At 42.4% G+C, this 17,053-nt stretch overlaps 1 protein-coding gene across 3 annotated transcripts in view; it reads right to left on the bottom strand.

Annotated features, from left to right (window-relative positions):
* The window catches only part of LOC111974756 (sodium channel protein type 2 subunit alpha-like), a 54,418-nt gene that overhangs the window by 16,903 nt on the left and 20,462 nt on the right, over nt 1-17,053 (bottom strand). For 2 of the 3 annotated variants that reach the window (XM_024002750.2, XM_070447259.1), the window contains 15 exons: nt 14,977-15,225; nt 14,402-14,465; nt 14,045-14,186; nt 13,195-13,389; nt 12,046-12,327; nt 11,115-11,486; nt 10,469-10,601; nt 10,113-10,351; nt 9,829-10,002; nt 9,341-9,697; nt 8,718-9,215; nt 4,560-4,692; nt 4,204-4,358; nt 3,732-3,905; nt 526-648 (listed from right to left, as the gene is read on the bottom strand). In XM_024002750.2, coding sequence (XP_023858518.1) covers nt 526-648; nt 3,732-3,905; nt 4,204-4,358; nt 4,560-4,692; nt 8,718-9,215; nt 9,341-9,697; nt 9,829-10,002; nt 10,113-10,351; nt 10,469-10,601; nt 11,115-11,486; nt 12,046-12,327; nt 13,195-13,389; nt 14,045-14,186; nt 14,402-14,465; nt 14,977-15,225 — 3,290 coding nt within the window. The remainder of the gene's footprint in view (nt 1-525; nt 649-3,731; nt 3,906-4,203; nt 4,359-4,559; nt 4,693-8,717; nt 9,216-9,340; nt 9,698-9,828; nt 10,003-10,112; nt 10,352-10,468; nt 10,602-11,114; nt 11,487-12,045; nt 12,328-13,194; nt 13,390-14,044; nt 14,187-14,401; nt 14,466-14,976; nt 15,226-17,053) is intronic. The other variant, XM_024002741.1, reaches the window with a different exon arrangement.

The following is a 17,053-nucleotide window of genomic DNA, read 5'->3' as shown; positions in this document are numbered from 1 at the left end:
CTTTTATTTTACTGCTGCTCTTTAATTATTTATTTTTTATTTATGTATTTTTAAGAGAAATTTTTCTTAAAACTGCATTGTTGGTTAAAGTCTAGAATGTAAGCATTAAGGTCTACACAAGTTGAATTCGACGCATGTGACAAATAAAATTTGATTTGATTTGAGATACAGCTAAATATTCTGCCAACCCCTCCAAAAACATTTGATCAAGGTTGCCATGCATTGCTATTTTGTTAGATACTGTCTTGGACAAATTCCAATACTTCCAATGTATATAACAAATACACACAAAAAATGTCACCATAAAAGGTGATATATGGGCATTTTTTCAGGCGGAGTTATGCTTGTTCATACGTTCACAGTTTCACGACAGGTCTGATTTATAACAGGAAACTTGCGTATGTATGTTTCTAAATCTCAATATTTTTGTGTGAGTGCAGTCTTTTCAGAAATGGCGCACACAGATATTTAGTGTTAAATTTACACAATGGTTATAAATGAGGCCCCAGGTCTGGTGACTCTTACCCTCATGCCCTCGAAGCGGGACAGCGCTCTCAGGGGCCTCAGCGCTCGCAGCGTCCTCAGGGACTTGATGGCACTCAGCTCAGCGTAGCCCAGGGCGTTGGCCACAAGGCTGACCAAAGAGACCTGTAAACAGAATGATGTCATCATGAGACACGTGACTAGCTGATTGACACTCAGCGGAGGCAGAGCCTCTGTCTCAAAGATATAAACCAGGAAATGGGTCACTGTCTCGCCTTGACTACATTACAGTATCATTTCAACAATGCAACAACAATACAATGTCTTTGCAATTACAAGCTGATTTTGATATTGTATTGGACACTAAGAACTTAGCTTAAGCAGAAAAACCCTGTGGCGCTCTCAAATAAACTGTCTATTTTTCTCAGTTCATAAAATATATTGAAGTGGTCCTAAAGCCAGAGTCTACTTCGGTTGAGGTGAAAAAGACACTATAATATTTTCCCATACAGTACCAGTCAAAAGTTTGGACACTCATTCAAAGGTTTCTTTATTTTTACTATTTTCTACATTGTAGAATAATAGTGAAGACATCAAAACTATGAAATAACACATCTGGAATCCTGTAGTAACCAAAAAAGTGTTAAACAAATCAAAATATATTTTATATTTGAGATTCTTCAAAGTAGCCACCCTTTGCCTTGATGACAGCTTTGCACACTCTTGGCATTCTCTCAACCAGCTTCATGAGGTAGTCACCTGGAATGCATTTCAATTAACAGATGAGCCTTGTTAAAAGTTTGTGGAATTATTTTCCTTCTTAATGCATTTGAGCCAATCAGTGGTGTTGTGACAAGGTAGGGGTGGTATACAGAAGATAGCCCTATTTGGTAAAAGTCCATATTATGGCAAGAACAGCTCAAATAAGCAAAGAGAAATGACAGTCCATCAAAACTTTGTCACGAACCAGCTCGTAGCCCTTAACAAAAAGGGAGACAACACAGAGATCGAGTAATAACAAAAATATATTTATTAACTAAAGTAAACTATATACAATTAACGATGGTGTGTGCAGTAGTGTAAGTGAGTGGTTGCGTGCATATATGGTGATAATGAGGGGTGTTGAGAGGTGCCAAAACAAGCCACAAAATGCCACAACCAAAAATAACAGTGTGTCTGTGTGGAGAGAGTCTCCTCAATGTATGGGGGAAATGTGTATTTATCCCTGGGTTACACCGGGGCCCAGGTGTCCCATTTCGCTGACGACACTCCCGGCTCCACCCATTGACATCCTATTAAGGAAAACAAGAGCAAAGAGAACGAATTCGGCAAGCGAGTGGGAGGGTTGTCACAAGACATGAAGGTCAGTCAATCTGGAAAATTTCAAGAACATTGAACGTTCCTTCAAGTGCAGTCGCAAAAACCATCAAGCTCTAGGATGAAACTGGCTCTCATGAGGACTGCCACAGCAAAGGAAGATCCAGCGTTACCTCTGCAGAGGATAAGTTCATTAGAGTTAACTGCACCTCAGATTGCAGCCCAAATAAACGCTTCACAGAGTTCAAGTAACAGACAAATCTCAACATCAGCTGTTCAGAGGAGACTGCGTGAATCAGGCCTTCATGGTCGAATTGCTGCAAAGAAACCACTACTAAAGGACACCAATAATAATAAGAGATTTCCTTGTGCCACGAAACATGAGCAATGGACCTTAGACTGGTGGAAATCTGTCCTTTGGTCTCAGTCCAAATTTTAGATTTTTGGTTCCATGTCTTTGTGTGACGCAGAGTAGGTGAACGGATGATCTCCGCATGTGTGGTTCCCAGCATTTGGTTTACACTTTTTTGGGTACTACATGATTCCATATGTGTTATTTCATAGTTTTGATGTCTTCTACAAAGTAGAAAATAGTCCAAATAAAGAAAAACCCTTGAATGAGTAGGTGTGTCAGGACTTTTGACTAGTACTGTATATATACAGTGCATTCGGAAAGTATTCAGACCCCTTGACTTTTTCTACATTTTGTTACGTTACAGCCTTATGCGAAAATGCATTAAATATTATTTTTCCTCATCAATCTACACACAATACCTCATAATGACAAAGGAAAAACTGTTTTTTAGAAATGTTTGGAAATGTATTAAGAATAAAACGTAAACAGGTTTTCATCAAGGATCTCTCTGTACTTTGCTCCGTTCATCATTCCCTCGATCCTGATTAGTCTCCCAGTCCCTGCCGCTGAAAAACATTGCCACAGCATGATGCTGTCACCACCATGCTTCATCGTAGGGATGCTGCCAGGTTTCCTTCAGATGTGACATTGGTATTCAGGCCGAAGAGTTCAATCTTGGTTTCATCAGACCAGAGAATCTTGTTTCTCATCGTCTGAAAGTCTTTACGTGCCTTTTTGCAAACTCCAAGCTGTCATGTGCCTTTTACTGAAGAGTGGCTTCCGTCTGGCCACTCTACCATAAAAGCCTGATTGGTGGAGTGCTGCAGAGATGGTTGTCCTTCTGGAAGTTTCTCTCATCTCCAGAGAGGAACTCTGGAGCTCTGTCAGAGTGACCATCGGGTTGTTGGTCACCAGCCTGACCAAGGCCTTTCTCCCCCGATTGCTCAGTTTGGCCGGGCGGCCAGCGCTAGGAAGAGTCTTCTTCCATTTAAGAATAATGGAGGCCACTGTGTTCTTGGGGACCTTTAATGCTAAATACATGTTTTGGTACCCTTCCCCAGATCTGTGCCTGACACAATCCTGTCTCAGAGCTCTATGGACAATTCCTTCGACCTCATGGCTTGTATTTTGCTCTGACATGCGCTGTCAACTGTGAGACCTTATATAGACAGATGTGTGCCTTTCGAAATCATGTCCAATCAATTGAATTTACCACAGGTGGAGTCCAATCCAGTTGTAGAAACATCTCAAGAATGATCAATGGAAACAGGATGCACCTGAGCTCAATTTCGAGTCTCATAGCAAAGGGTCTGAATACTTACGTAAATGAGGTATTTCTGTTTTACATTTTTTATATATTTGCTAACATTTCTAAAATCCTATTTTTGCTTTGTCATTATGGGGTACTGTGAGTAGATTGATGAGGATTTTTCTTTTGATATCCATTTTAGAATAAGGCTATAACGTAACAAAATGTGGAAAAAGTCAAGGGGTACTAATACTTTCCGAATGCACTGTATATACTGTATATATATATTTTTTCGCAAGTGAAGAGGTAGTTAAAAAAAATACCTACGTCAACAATAAGAAAGTCCAACCAGCACCAGGCGTTGGTGAAGTATTTGGCGAATCCATAGGCCACCCATTTCAGCAACATCTCCAGGATGAAGATGTAGGTGAAGACTTTGTCCGCAAACTCCAACACCGTTTTAATGGTCTTCCTCTGTTCGATGTAGATGTCCTCAAATGCCTTGGTGTAAACACAAGACAATCCGATTATCACTTCCTATAACCCACACTAATCTCATACACCAGAGCAGCTGCTGCTGCCTCATCAGATCTGTTACCAGTTAATTCTGTGTCAAGGGATCACAGAATGGTCAATTACACAGTACTAAGCGCTTTGAAAAATAGAACAACCCTCACAGCATTTCTACTCCATTGTTTCTCATAAGGGTACTACTGTAAGTCAGACAATGGAAGAGAATCTGCCTGCCCTATCTCTCATAGCCTCAGATCCTTCCCGAAATCATTACTTCCCCACTCACCAGTGCTCCACTGCTGAGCAGGATCATGAAGATGATAAAGCTCTCAAACCAGTTGTGCTCCACTATTCTGAAGCAGGTCTTCCTCAACGTCCACCACATCTTCCACTTGCCCTCCTCAACGTTCACTTGGCAGCATTGGAATCTACGGACACAGCCTGAAAGCAGACAGCATAGCTAAACAGATTATACTTCTGCTATAAAGATCACCTCATTCCCAGAGAAATGCCCATGACGAATGTCTAACTATGTTCTGATCAGACCCATTCTGTTTCTGGGTTCCAGCTTGTTATGCCTGAAGCCATTCGCCAAAAAAAACAGTACCCACATCCTGAGACGTAGCCTATTGTATCTCTCACCATCAGTGAAGCATCCTTCAGCTTCCATGGACTCCTCAGGCTCCATGTCCACCGAGCCCTCTCTCTCTCCTGGGGGCCTGATGTCCACTGTACTGCCCTCTGATGAGCTCAGCGGACGGTCTTTAGCTAGCTGCTGCAAGTGGAGCGAAGCCACAGCAACATTAGCATAGCACACCCGTGACAGGGCCTGGGACGCTAGCATTTGCCCGGGAGCCTCATTACAATGGATCACCCAGTGATGCAAGGGTGCTTGCCATATGTAAGCTCACAGGGCCTTTCTTTAGAGTTGTATCATTTCATGCAGAATCAATCAAAAGTACCTACAGACTTAGGAGATGAGACACGTATAGTTTGGAAAGTCCAATTGTAGGAGATGCTGGTATATGAGCACTGTTAGAAAATATATTTGTATCTCGATAAAGGCTGTAGGTAAAAATGATTTCACTTTAGTCATATGGCATGCGTTCTCTAAAAGTGCGTGTTTGAACCAAGCTTGTGATCTTAATGATAGAACATGTGTGCTCCGGTATTTTCATGTCCAGGACTTTTTGACCCAAACAGGACTTTTTTCCAGGACTTTTTGACCCCCCCTTTACATTTCCCTCATTGACATGAAAACACATATGTCCAGTTGCTAATCAGTAGACAAGCCTCATTCATTTTAAAAAGAGGGTCGCCTGCATTAGCTTAACAGCAGATATAACAGTGTTGTGCACTTTAACCAAGACAGGCACTAAGGAGTCTGCATTCCAGGCTAGTGTCAGATTAGGACCCCCCTAATCACTCAAACCTTCCCTGGAGACAGGGCATTAAACGCCCAGGACGAGATAAATTGACAGATTAGTGTGATCTTACTGGGGAAATAATGTAGTTTTTGATCCTATATGGTTTTACAAAGGCCTTTGTGATTTTGGACCCATGTGGATCACACAATAAACCAGCAGCATACCACCCTGTATCCCCCTGCTAGCTTGCCTCTAAAAGCGTAGTAGGGTCGGTACTGGTTGTTCCCTGGATGGTAGACTAGATGCTGCTTGAAGTGGTTTTGGAGGGCCAGTAGGATGCACTTTTTCCTCACCCCCACCCACCCACCCCAAAAAAAAGATCCCAATGCTCCAGGGCAGTGTTTGGGGACATTGCCCGGTGTAGGGTGCTGTCTTTCGGGATGGGACGTTAAACGGGTGTCCTGACTCTGCATTCACTAAAAGATCCCGTGGCACTTATCGGAAGTGTAGGGGTGTTAACCCCATTGTCCTGGCTAAATGTCCAATCTGGACCTCATACCATCATGGCCACCTAATCATCCCCAGCTTCCAATTGGCTCAATTATCCCCTCTCCTCTCCCCTGTAACTATTCTCCAGGTCATTGGTGTAAATGTATGTGGTCTCAGTCAACTTACCTGGTAAAATAAGGGTAAAAAAATGCCTCCAATATTTGACAATAGAACATAGTCCTTAGAAAATGTCCTAAATACAGTGTAATAACTAGAGGAAGCCTGCTTTTCGAAGAGGTGTGCCAGATTACAAAATGTATCAACTTCACCACGCACCATCTAATACTCTTGACAATATTCAAACATGGGCCAATTGTATGAGGTATGTCAATAAAGCTTATTCACCGTCTATCCTCGAGCACTTGGTGTCTTTCTACTGGGTGTGTCTTCCAGCAGCCTTGAACTGAGAGCAGCCTTAATGCCTTTCTGGAGTGCAACAGCCCTGAGCTGTCATGGGACCCAGCTAATGCAGAATGGGGAATGATGTGCATGCTACGATGATATATGTGCTGAATACTCCATTTGACTAAGCTACCGGAATCATAGAGATGTTTGACCTTCAATTTAGGTACTGTTGTAGGCACTACGATGTCTTCTCATTACCACATACTGTACAGTATACTCTACTATCTGTTTTTAGTAGTAACTCAAGACGTTGCACCTCTTTTGGACTTGAGCTTATTCAGCTAATTAAGTCAAATATAATTAGTCATTACCATATAAGTAGTATTTATACTCTGTATTCTTACTTGCACATCATTAATAACGGTATGCCTACTAACAACAATATTCATTTTGGAAACTCAGCTGATTGAAATAATGATGGTCCTCTTAAAAACAAGCATTTGTAATCATCTGCTTTCATCATTCCATTATGGATCATATTCGTCAAATGAAAATACCATAATACATGTTTGGGCTGTGAACCATTCCTCCAATGGATTTTGATCTTCAAAATCCATTACTCTACAGCATATCAGTCGGATTTGTAAAGCTCCGGGTTCTCTGGCTGCTGAGCAATCCAGCCCCCAAAAACCAAACCAAAGGAACAAAACAAAATAATAACCATGGGCTGAACTATTGATGGAAACGGTGGTGTTGATCATTCATTTAAAAAAGTATTGCAAAGAAGCCTTATATCAAAAATGAAATAAAAAAATTATCAGGGCTGGCAGCATCAGAACGGCTGCTGAACGAATATAAATGAAGTAGGGAGGAAAGTATGATCAAGCAGAAACAAACATAGATGAGCAATCCAATACAAAGGTTGTTCTTTTTTTGGTAAATGGAATAGGCAACCTCCATGGTTAGTGTTATGTACAATAAAGTGGTCTTACAAGTCTCCTCTCATTGAAAACCTTGAGAGCGTCTGTGAAACAGCTGCAATAACAAATGGGGTTAAGTGTGGTAAGTTACTGTACCACATGCTAACTTGTCTGGGAGCAAAGCATGTTAGTCACATATTAACCTCTCAGAAAATACACTTTGTGTAGAAAATACAGTCTCACCAAATTTACAAAAGTCATTATTGTTGAATGATAAATAGTAATTACAGCACCATAACAACATGAACAGCAGAGTACAACAACGTAACAGTGACATTTTATGATTGTCTGACTACAATGTTACCATAGATACTAATTCACAGTAGGCCCTCAGTTTATACCATATTCAGAGAGAGAGAGAGAGAGAGAGCGAGGAGAGAGAGAGAGCAGAGAGAGAGAGAGAGAGAGAGCAGAGAGAGAGAGAGAGAGAGAGAGAGAGAGAGAGAAGAGAGAGAGGAAGAGAGAGAGAGAGAGAGAGAGAGAGAGAGAGAGAGAAGAGAGAAAGAGAGAGAGAGAGAGAGAGAGAGAGAGAGAGAGAGAGAGAGAGAGAGAGAGAGAGAGAGAGATGAATGGGCCTATCTACTACAACACAAGGCATTAAAGCTCCCTAAAGAGGAGGATGTAGCTGCAGAGCACTTAGACTTAAATGGCACATAATGTAATTTGAAGACTAGTATTTTCCTGTCTCACTAGCTTCTCCTCGTTAAAGGGTCATGGTATACAGGGACTCCAGAGGATCCATAATGTCACATGCTCATGCTTTGCTTGCCATGTACCGTGGGTTAAGTGCACCAGCATGACCACTGCAATGGAAGATCCTACTTATCTTAAGCAACAAATGCATCCGCAGTGGACCACACCACAGCCAATATCTGAATCGGTCCTCATCCATCGTTCCTATTCTATTTGCCTCTCGCTCTATTTTGTCAGCCCATAAAATCAGAAGCCATAGTAGTGGCCCAAGCTTAACATGAGATCTGCGTAATTAACCCCGACTTGCATATCTCTCATTGACGTCAATACAGTACATGATCTAAAACTGTGATAAGGGAACTGGAGGGACTAAATGTTATTGTTCCCTGGATAAAATATAATGACAGTATTTTCATCATTGTGCATCATTTTGGGGAACTCTCTGACATATGCAGCTGTTCTACGTCCATAACTTGCAACTGATTAACACCCCCAGTGAACAGCGAGTGAAAGGCCAGCAATTCCCTCTTTCTAATGTGCCAAACACACAATATTACATGATAATATTTGAGCACCACCTGGCTCTGGATGTCACCATTTTCAGACACTGCATCACTTGGAAAAAGTGAAATCATCTCTAATGAGTCATTCTAATGTAATTATGTTAGACAATGTGGACAAACAAGAGCAAACAAGCAGATATTTGCATAATATCACTGTCTTTTTTAAGCTCATAAAGTCACTGTCTTTTTTTTCAAATCGTAAGCCTAGATCAACAGTTGATTTCAAACTAGGTACAAGAATCTCAGACTGTGTACTACTTCCACCTAGAATCCTGCCAGTCCAAACGAAGTGAACATGCTCACCTCTTTGCTTCCCTCTATGTCCGAGGAATCGCTGCTGAAGTCCTCAGTGTTGAGGTTTTCAAAGTCCGACTCCCCCACAGCGATGGGCACCGTGACGGTCAGACTGGGGTTGTGGATGAACTGCATGTAGTCAGTGTTGTCGTTGACTATGTACTTCCCTGCTGCATTGCTACCCATTCCCATGCCTACCCCACCGGTGGTGCCATTGTCATCCTTCACGTATTCAGGGTCTTTCATGATCTCCACAGTGGTGTGGTTGGAGTTGTAGTTGCTTCTGTGGAGGTCATCCAGGGGCTTGTCCTCATTCAGGCTCCCCTTCTTTTTCCTCAGACAGATGCTGTGGAAGGAGTGGCACACCAAGGCCTTGACAAAGGCGATGCCCTGGTGGATGCGGCCTATGGCCACCGTCAGATTGTTCATCTCGCTGTCATCGTCCGTGGCCGCCAGGTTATCAGCACTGAACGAGCTCAGCAGCAAGGCCAGGAACAGATTCAGGACCTGCCACACACACACGCACACAAACACACGCACAACTGATGGTTTAAAGTTACTGTAATTGATTTACGGTGGATTAACAGTGTTGTTAACAGTCATACGGAGATACAGTAGAGCTGAAAACGTACCACTAGGTTCCCGATGACCATGACCATCAGGAAGACGATGAGACACATGCTCTGACCAGCCACCTCCATACAGTCCCACATGGTCTCGATCCACTCCCCACACAGCACCCGGAACACAATCAGGAAGGAGTGGAAGAAGTCATGCATGTGCCAGCGGGGCAGTGTGCAGTCTGTAGAGATCTTACACACACAGTCTCTGTAGTTCTTCCCAAACAGCTGCATGCCCACCACCGCGAAGATGAAGACGATGATGGCCAGGACCAGGGTGAGGTTACCCAGAGCCCCCACTGAGTTACCAATGATCTTGATCAACATGTTCAGTGTGGGCCAAGACTTGGCCAGTTTGAATACTCTCAGCTGCATACAAAGATAAGAATAGGATTAATATTCATTGCTATTCCAATACGTTGACAGTTTACTTTTTACCAGTGATTATTGACTGAACCTGCAGCATATTGGATGCTGTGCTGTAGTGCCGATGCTCTTACCAATCGGAATGATCTGAGGACAGACATTCCAGACACGTTGGCCAAGCCAATCTCCATCAAGCTCAAACTGACAATGATACCATCAAATATATTCCAGCCTTCCTTAAAATAACAGTACGGATCCAAAGCGATAATCTTGAAACACATCTCAGCTGTGAAGATACCTGTGAACACCTGAGTAAAACAACACACAAAACAGTGACAACAGTAATTAACATGTCATGGCGATTCCAAAATGGCCGATTCAAAGTGATATGGAAAAAACTATTGACGTGACTGCGTACCAGGTTTCCCACAGAAAGCATTTTTTTGAAATTCCCAGACATTGAGTGGTGCTCCATAGCCATGAACACTGTGTTCAGAACAATACATATGGTAATAGTCAGGTCTACAAACGGGTCCATCACAATCATCTTGACTGTCTTCTTGATCCTCAGCCATGCCGGACAACAGTCCCAGATGAGAAAGGTGTTGGAGAACTTGTACCAGCAAGGAGGGCACTCCTGTCTCGACTCTTCAAGTTCTGATACACATAGAGGAGAAATAACAGAAAATATGTGTTTTATGAATGTGTCCTCATTTAGTCTATTCATGCTTTTTGTTTTAGGGGGTGTCTAGGGTATGGTATAGTCGTACACACCTTCCATAGTATTAGTTATAACACTAGCTACACTGAAGGCCCTCTGCCTGGCCCCTGGGTCCTCCAGGAAGTTCATAGAGGCCTGGTACGATTCACATCGGGCCTTTCTGTACTCTGGCTCCGTACTGTTGCCCTGGACGTACATAGATGAATCCGTTACATGAAGTTACATCGTTTGGAAGCATCTTCCATGGATTGACAAGTCAACACAAACCAACTGCATCAGCAGTTAACACAAAGTTACCACCAGAGATGGCCATGTTCAAGAGGCTTAATAATCCCTTAACCGGGATGTTATTATCTGTTAAACCCCAAAATACTGTATTTGCAATCACATCAATAGAAATATTGAAATAGGTTTGTACATATATAGAATATATGACAATCTATATGAAAACTAGATCTGTTTATACTGCCTTCTATTTCATTTGTTTAAACACATGTTATCTTTCAGTGTGTACATGTCGTGTATACCGTATAAGACCAAGGAAAACACGTGCAGTCAGAAAGGGAGAGAAGGGAAAGAGAGAAGGGAATGCAACAATATTCACACTAGAACACCACAGCAGAACTACAGTAGAGGCTCGGCAGGTGGAGACCGCACAGAGCTGGTCTAGGTCATCCAGGCTAAACCAAACTTCCTTACGTTGTCATCGGTAGAGGCTTTATCTACTGTCACCTCTGGCAGAAGGAGTCCCTCAGGTGATGTGGGAAGTGAAGCCCCGCCCACCAGGGACACCACCCCATTGCAGTTCACGGAGCTGTGCTTCTTCCCATTGGCCGGCAACAGGACATGTGACGACATGCTGTTCTGGCTGAGGTTGCTGGAGCGCCGGTCGCTGCGCCGGGGGACAAACAGAGATCCCCGGCGACTGTCGTTGTCCTCGAAAGTACTGTTCTCGTCGTCGGCAAAGTCGTTCTCCGAGCCCATGTCTTGCGCTCGGTCCCGGAAGCTGAAGAGGCTTGCCTGACTGTTTCGTCTGGATGAGAACAGGGGTCCACGGACACTCAGGAAGGACTGGGAGAGAAAGACATTCCTCAGTGCCTATCACTGGTATAAGCATGGGTTGAGAAGTGCAGTAATTTAAGATGGAAGAGCGGGTCCTGCAGATGATGATGAAGATGACGCAATGATGTTGGTTATCTCGAGGATGACCACAGGGATAATATCAAAGGAAATGTGCAAGAGCATGATGAAGAGGATAATGATGATTATGATGATAAGCACAATGCTGCTGCTTCTGCTGATGATGATAGGGATTACGATGATAAGGAAAATGTGGAATTGAAAGATGATGGTGCTGCTGAAAATGGAGAGGATAGCGTACGATGATATTGATAATGATGATGAAAATAATGATGATGATTATGAAGAGGATAAAATGTATCAAAAAGAAAACAAATAGAACTTAATGTTGATGATGATGCAAGTAATCTGTACAACAATCAGGGGTAGACTCACTAAGGAGTGTGCAGCATGCACAACATTACAGCAATACAGCGAACACACAAAGTTTTGATTGCGAAAGGTAAAGATAGGGGAAAGGAGCAGGTTAAAAAAAGAAGAGGAGCCCGACCTGGTGTGGTGTGGAACATCTCATGTCGTAGTTGAGCAGGTTGGAGGCATCTATGGAGAAGCGGAAACGACTCTTTTGCATACTGCCCTCAGACTCAGACCTGTGAAACTTGTCATTGTCCCCTCTCTCCTCCTCCTCCTCTCTCTGCTTTTTCTTCTTGCGCCTGTTGCGTCTCTCTTTGGCGCTCTTGGAACTGAGTTTGGAGGCCTCTGAGGAGGTGTCAGTGAGCTCCCCTCTCTCACTGAACTCCCCACTCTCAGCCGCTGTCACCGCTGCCGCCGCCTGTAAGCCAGTCAACACACAGAAACCACTGTCGTCAAGGGCAACACAAGACTCAGCAGCAGCACATCAGAAATGACAGAAAAATATTGGAAGCTTATGCAGGGCATTTTCAGGTCATGGTAAAAATAAGATAACACTAACAGTATCAATGATTTAAAACATTTTACTGTTAAAGACATTCCAAGGTTGTTGAAATAGGTGTGCTATAATTAAGCAATAAGGCCAGAGGGGGTGTGGTATATGGCCAATATACTATGGCTATAGGGCTGTTCTTCTGCACGACGCAACGCAGAGTGCCTTGATATAGCCCTTAGCCGTGGTATATTGGCCATATATGACAAACCCAAGGTGCCTTATTGCTATTATAAGCTGGTTACCAACGTAATTAGAAGAGTCAAAATAAAATGTTTGTCACACCTGTGGTATAGAATCTGATATACCACGGCTTTCAGCCAATCAGCATTCAGGGCTCTAACCACCCAATTTAAGATGGGATTTATATCGGTGACATTGTCACGTTCGCTGGAATAATTATCGGACCAAGCCGCAGCGGAGGTTGAGTTCCACATCTTTATTTCTAAGTGAAACTTAAGCAAAACAAAACAATAAAGAAACAACGAAACGTGACTAAGTGGTGCACATGCACACAACACAAAATAATATCCCACAAACACAGGTGGGAAAAACAGCTACTTAAATATGATCCCCAATTAGAGACAACGATTACCAGCTGCCTCTAATTGGGAATCATACAAATCCCCAACATAGAAAATAAATAAACTAGATCACCCCCAGTCACACCCAGACCTACTTCACCATAGAGAAACAATGGCTCTCTATGGTCAGGGCGTGACAGACATCTTGTACCTGTGCGTCCTCCTGCTGTCTCTTCAGCTTCTGAAACTCCTCCTCCTTCTGCTGAGCCTCCTCAATGGTGGCCTGGTTCTGCTCGTCGTAGGCCATGGCAACCACAGCCAGGATTAGGTTGATAAGGTAGAAGGAGCCCAGGAAGATGACCAACACAAAGAAAATCATGTATGGCTTCCCAGCAGCCCTCAGGGTCTGGAAGAGAGACAACACAGCTTATACAGCTTATAACACATCTCTATCTCTCAGTGATACCCAAGAGATTCGCTGCATATACTGTCAGAGCACAAAAGCTGGCACCAATAGGTCTGTCCAATGACAACACAAGGAGTTCCTTCCACATGTTAAAAATAAAAAAGCCTCCAGTATCACATGGCATGAAGCAGACAAACCATAGAGTTTCATAGAGGGCCCAAAGCCTGGGCCCAAAGCCTGTTTTAGCCAGGGCAGCGCCATTGAGGTAGCCTTGTGGAACCAGCCTGATCGCTGTGTTCACCATTCTGTAAATAGAATGGCAATCAGGCTGGTTCCACCAGGCTACCATTGAGGGCTTTCAACATTTTGAAGTAGTCAATTTGGTGGCAAACATTCCATAACTGCAGGTGGAAGTTAATCACCAACCTTGTTTTTATACTGTTCCTGATTAGATTATACACTCCAGCAAAGTAGGGGGTGGTATGCACCTTATCAGTCTATTTAAAAACTGCCAGTACACTCAAAGAAGTAGAAGAGACAGAACTGGACAACTTTAAAATGTAGATATTCCTCAATGGTGCTGCCCATGCTGTCACAAAAGTGGCCATTGCAAAGACAGGAGATGAGCTCTCTAGTACATCTCTATGAGACAGACCTGCTGGTAGAGGTTCTCCCAGTAGTCCTGAGTCATCAATCTGAACAGAGACAGGAAGGCCCAGCTGAACGTGTCAAAGCTGGTGTAGCCGTAATCTGGGTTCCGGCCCGCTTTGATGCACCAGAATCCCTCTGGGCACAGCCTACAATAAACAACAAGCCAATCATAATCCCTATCTCTGCATTCACAATATCTGGTTTTCACAATAAATCTATTTTGATTTTAAAGCACAAAGACATGCACGAGGACAAGCACACACGCACACACCCGCAAGCATACGCAAACACGCACACAAGCACAATTAATAGTGCATCCTGACGATCAGACACAAAGATAGTAATGTGGGCTCGATCTTACCCGGCACCACTGCCATTTCCACAAAGCAAAGCATCTTTTTTACCTGGGAGGTAGTAATAATTTTCTACAGGAAAAAGAGACAAAGTCAATCTTTCGCCAACTGCAAAAAGGATAAATGATTTCCGTCCTCAATACCTTCACAGCATTGTAACTAGAGAACAGTTCAAAGGTTTATTCACAAAAATCACTTTCTCTGGTCGTAAAAAATTCTCAATCTATTTTCTCCCCTCTTACCCCATGGTTGCCCAGGTCCTAGTGTTATGGCCATCAGGGTGCCACTGCCATTTCCCCCACTTGGGTGGTGACTCAATACCCTCCGTGTTGACAAGCTAAACGTTCCACTAGTATCATCCATCAACAAGCAGTGTTATGATGAACCGCCACACTACTTCCCACCAGAAGCTCTTACAAACCCCTCTCAGCCATTCCTGTCATTTTACATTACGCTCTTTAGCCCTGGTCTGCTCGTTTGGCTACTAGCAATGAGCTGTGACTCACACACTGTAGTCTGAGGCTAGTAGCATGGCCTTCACTAACCCTCCATTGACTGTCTGAAGCCAAAGAAACATGCTTACTGGGATCATTCATGTAATAGGTCCAGTTGAACGAGCTGGTCTTGTTAAGGTCCGTCCCATTAAAGTCGAATGAATCATCAGAGACGTTGGTTGAGTTAAGAGGGATCCTTAAACATTTGTTTCTTAAATTGCCCATGAACAGCTGCAGCCCTACTAGGGCAAAGACACTTAGGCAGAATACAGTGAGGATCAGCACGTCTGACAGTTTCTTCACTGACTGGATCAGCGCTCCCACAATGGTCTTCAGGCCTGCAGGACACGACAGAACCTCACTGTTATTCGCATAGGAGTCTTATACAGTGTATGCAAAGAAGACGCCTTCATTTGTACACAATGTAAACATCACAGCATGAAACAGCATGTCTGTTGCTTCATATGTTTAAAAAAAAAGAAGAAAATGTGTGGATGTGTCCCAAAGAAGCTGCTCATATAATTGTCAGTGATTGGAACGCTGGCAGTGCAGTCCCATTCTACTGTCTCAATGGGTCTTACACCATGAGAATGTTTCATCTGTTACCCCGTGTTCTTTTCTCCACTAGAATTATATGAGCCATGATAATAAGCACATCATCTTTTCTGACTAAGATCCAAATCCCAGTAATACCTGTATGTCTATAGCACACGTCCATACATGACAATGTGGCTTAAAATGTAGTCTCTGATTGCTCTATGGGTGATTATAAAAATCAATAAGCTAAGGAAGTCCTACTCATAGTTGTTATAATGTCCAGGCAGTTCTGGCCAGAAAAATGGACATATGTCACAGTAGTTTTTATACCTGTGTGTTATAAACCCTACTAAGAGCTTGGAACAGAAAAGATGACTTTGAGTACAACAAGAAAAACATGCATGTCTGTGAGGGTGGGCCTGCGTCACAATCAGCTCTGACATATGACGCACCCTTACATTTCTGTTGCTTCATATGTTTAAAAGAAAACAGTGTGGATGTGTCCAGAAGAAGCTGCTCATATAACTGTCAAAGATTGGTTTGCTGGCAGTGCGGTGACACGTTCTACTGTCTCAATGAGTCGTACACCATGAGGATGAGGTTTCATCTGTTACCCTTAGGGTTGCAAAGGGAGGGTATATTACTGGAAATGTTCAAAGTTTACCAGTAAACTACCAGAATTTTGGTATCTTTCATGAATTTGAGGTAATTTATTTCAAGACATCTAGTGGCCCTTTGGGGGTACTTCAGATTATTACAGATGTCTGTAATTATCTCTGCCCCTCTGTGTGGCCTTATCACATGTAAAATATATGAGATGAGATGATAAGATGATTTAAAAATGAAAAACAACAAAGCTGTAAAACATTATCTTAAATATAAACCATTAACTTAGTGAATACTATTGGTGTTTAATATTAGCATTTCAGCATAATATCCTTTATATATTTTTTGCAAACTTTATATTTATTTTACTATGTCAATATGTATTTGTTATCAACATTTTGGCGTCAAACTGGTGACAGTTGTGAAGAAAAGACAATAGTTGGAATAATTGCAGAGTTAAATGAAAATAATGCCATTGTTGATTAGATGTTTATTTTTCATTAATTAGGCTACTTTCTCTTGAACCATATGGTCTATTTACTAGAAACTCAGACAATATGGACACATACATACAAAAGGAATACTATATGTGAATTTTTTTTTTTTAAGTTATTCAATTATGAATTACCAAATGTATGATATATTGCAGTGGATTTTCTGTTAATTACCCAAATTACTGAAGATTCTGACAACTTTGGTAAATTACCGGTATCTTTGCAACCCTAGCTATCCCATGTTCTTTTCTCCACTAGAATTATATGAGCCATTATACGCACATCATCTTTTCTGTCTAAGATCCAAATCCCAGTAATATGTTTATAGCACACATCCATAGCTTAAAATAAAGTTATTTATTGCTCTACAGGTGATTATAAAAACCAATATGCCTACTCATAGTTGTTATAATGTCCAGGCAGTTCTCGCCACAATTGACATACTGTGCATTCAGAGAGTATTCAGACCCCTTTCCTTTTTTCACAACGTTGTTGCGTTGCAGCCTTATTCTAAAATGGATTAAATACA

Source organism: Salvelinus sp. IW2-2015, linkage group LG2, assembly GCF_002910315.2.
Source record: "Salvelinus sp. IW2-2015 linkage group LG2, ASM291031v2, whole genome shotgun sequence".
Lineage (NCBI taxonomy): Eukaryota > Metazoa > Chordata > Actinopteri > Salmoniformes > Salmonidae > Salvelinus > Salvelinus sp. IW2-2015.
Note: the sequence above shows the minus strand (reverse complement) of the source record. Positions and strands in the feature narration are given on the sequence as shown.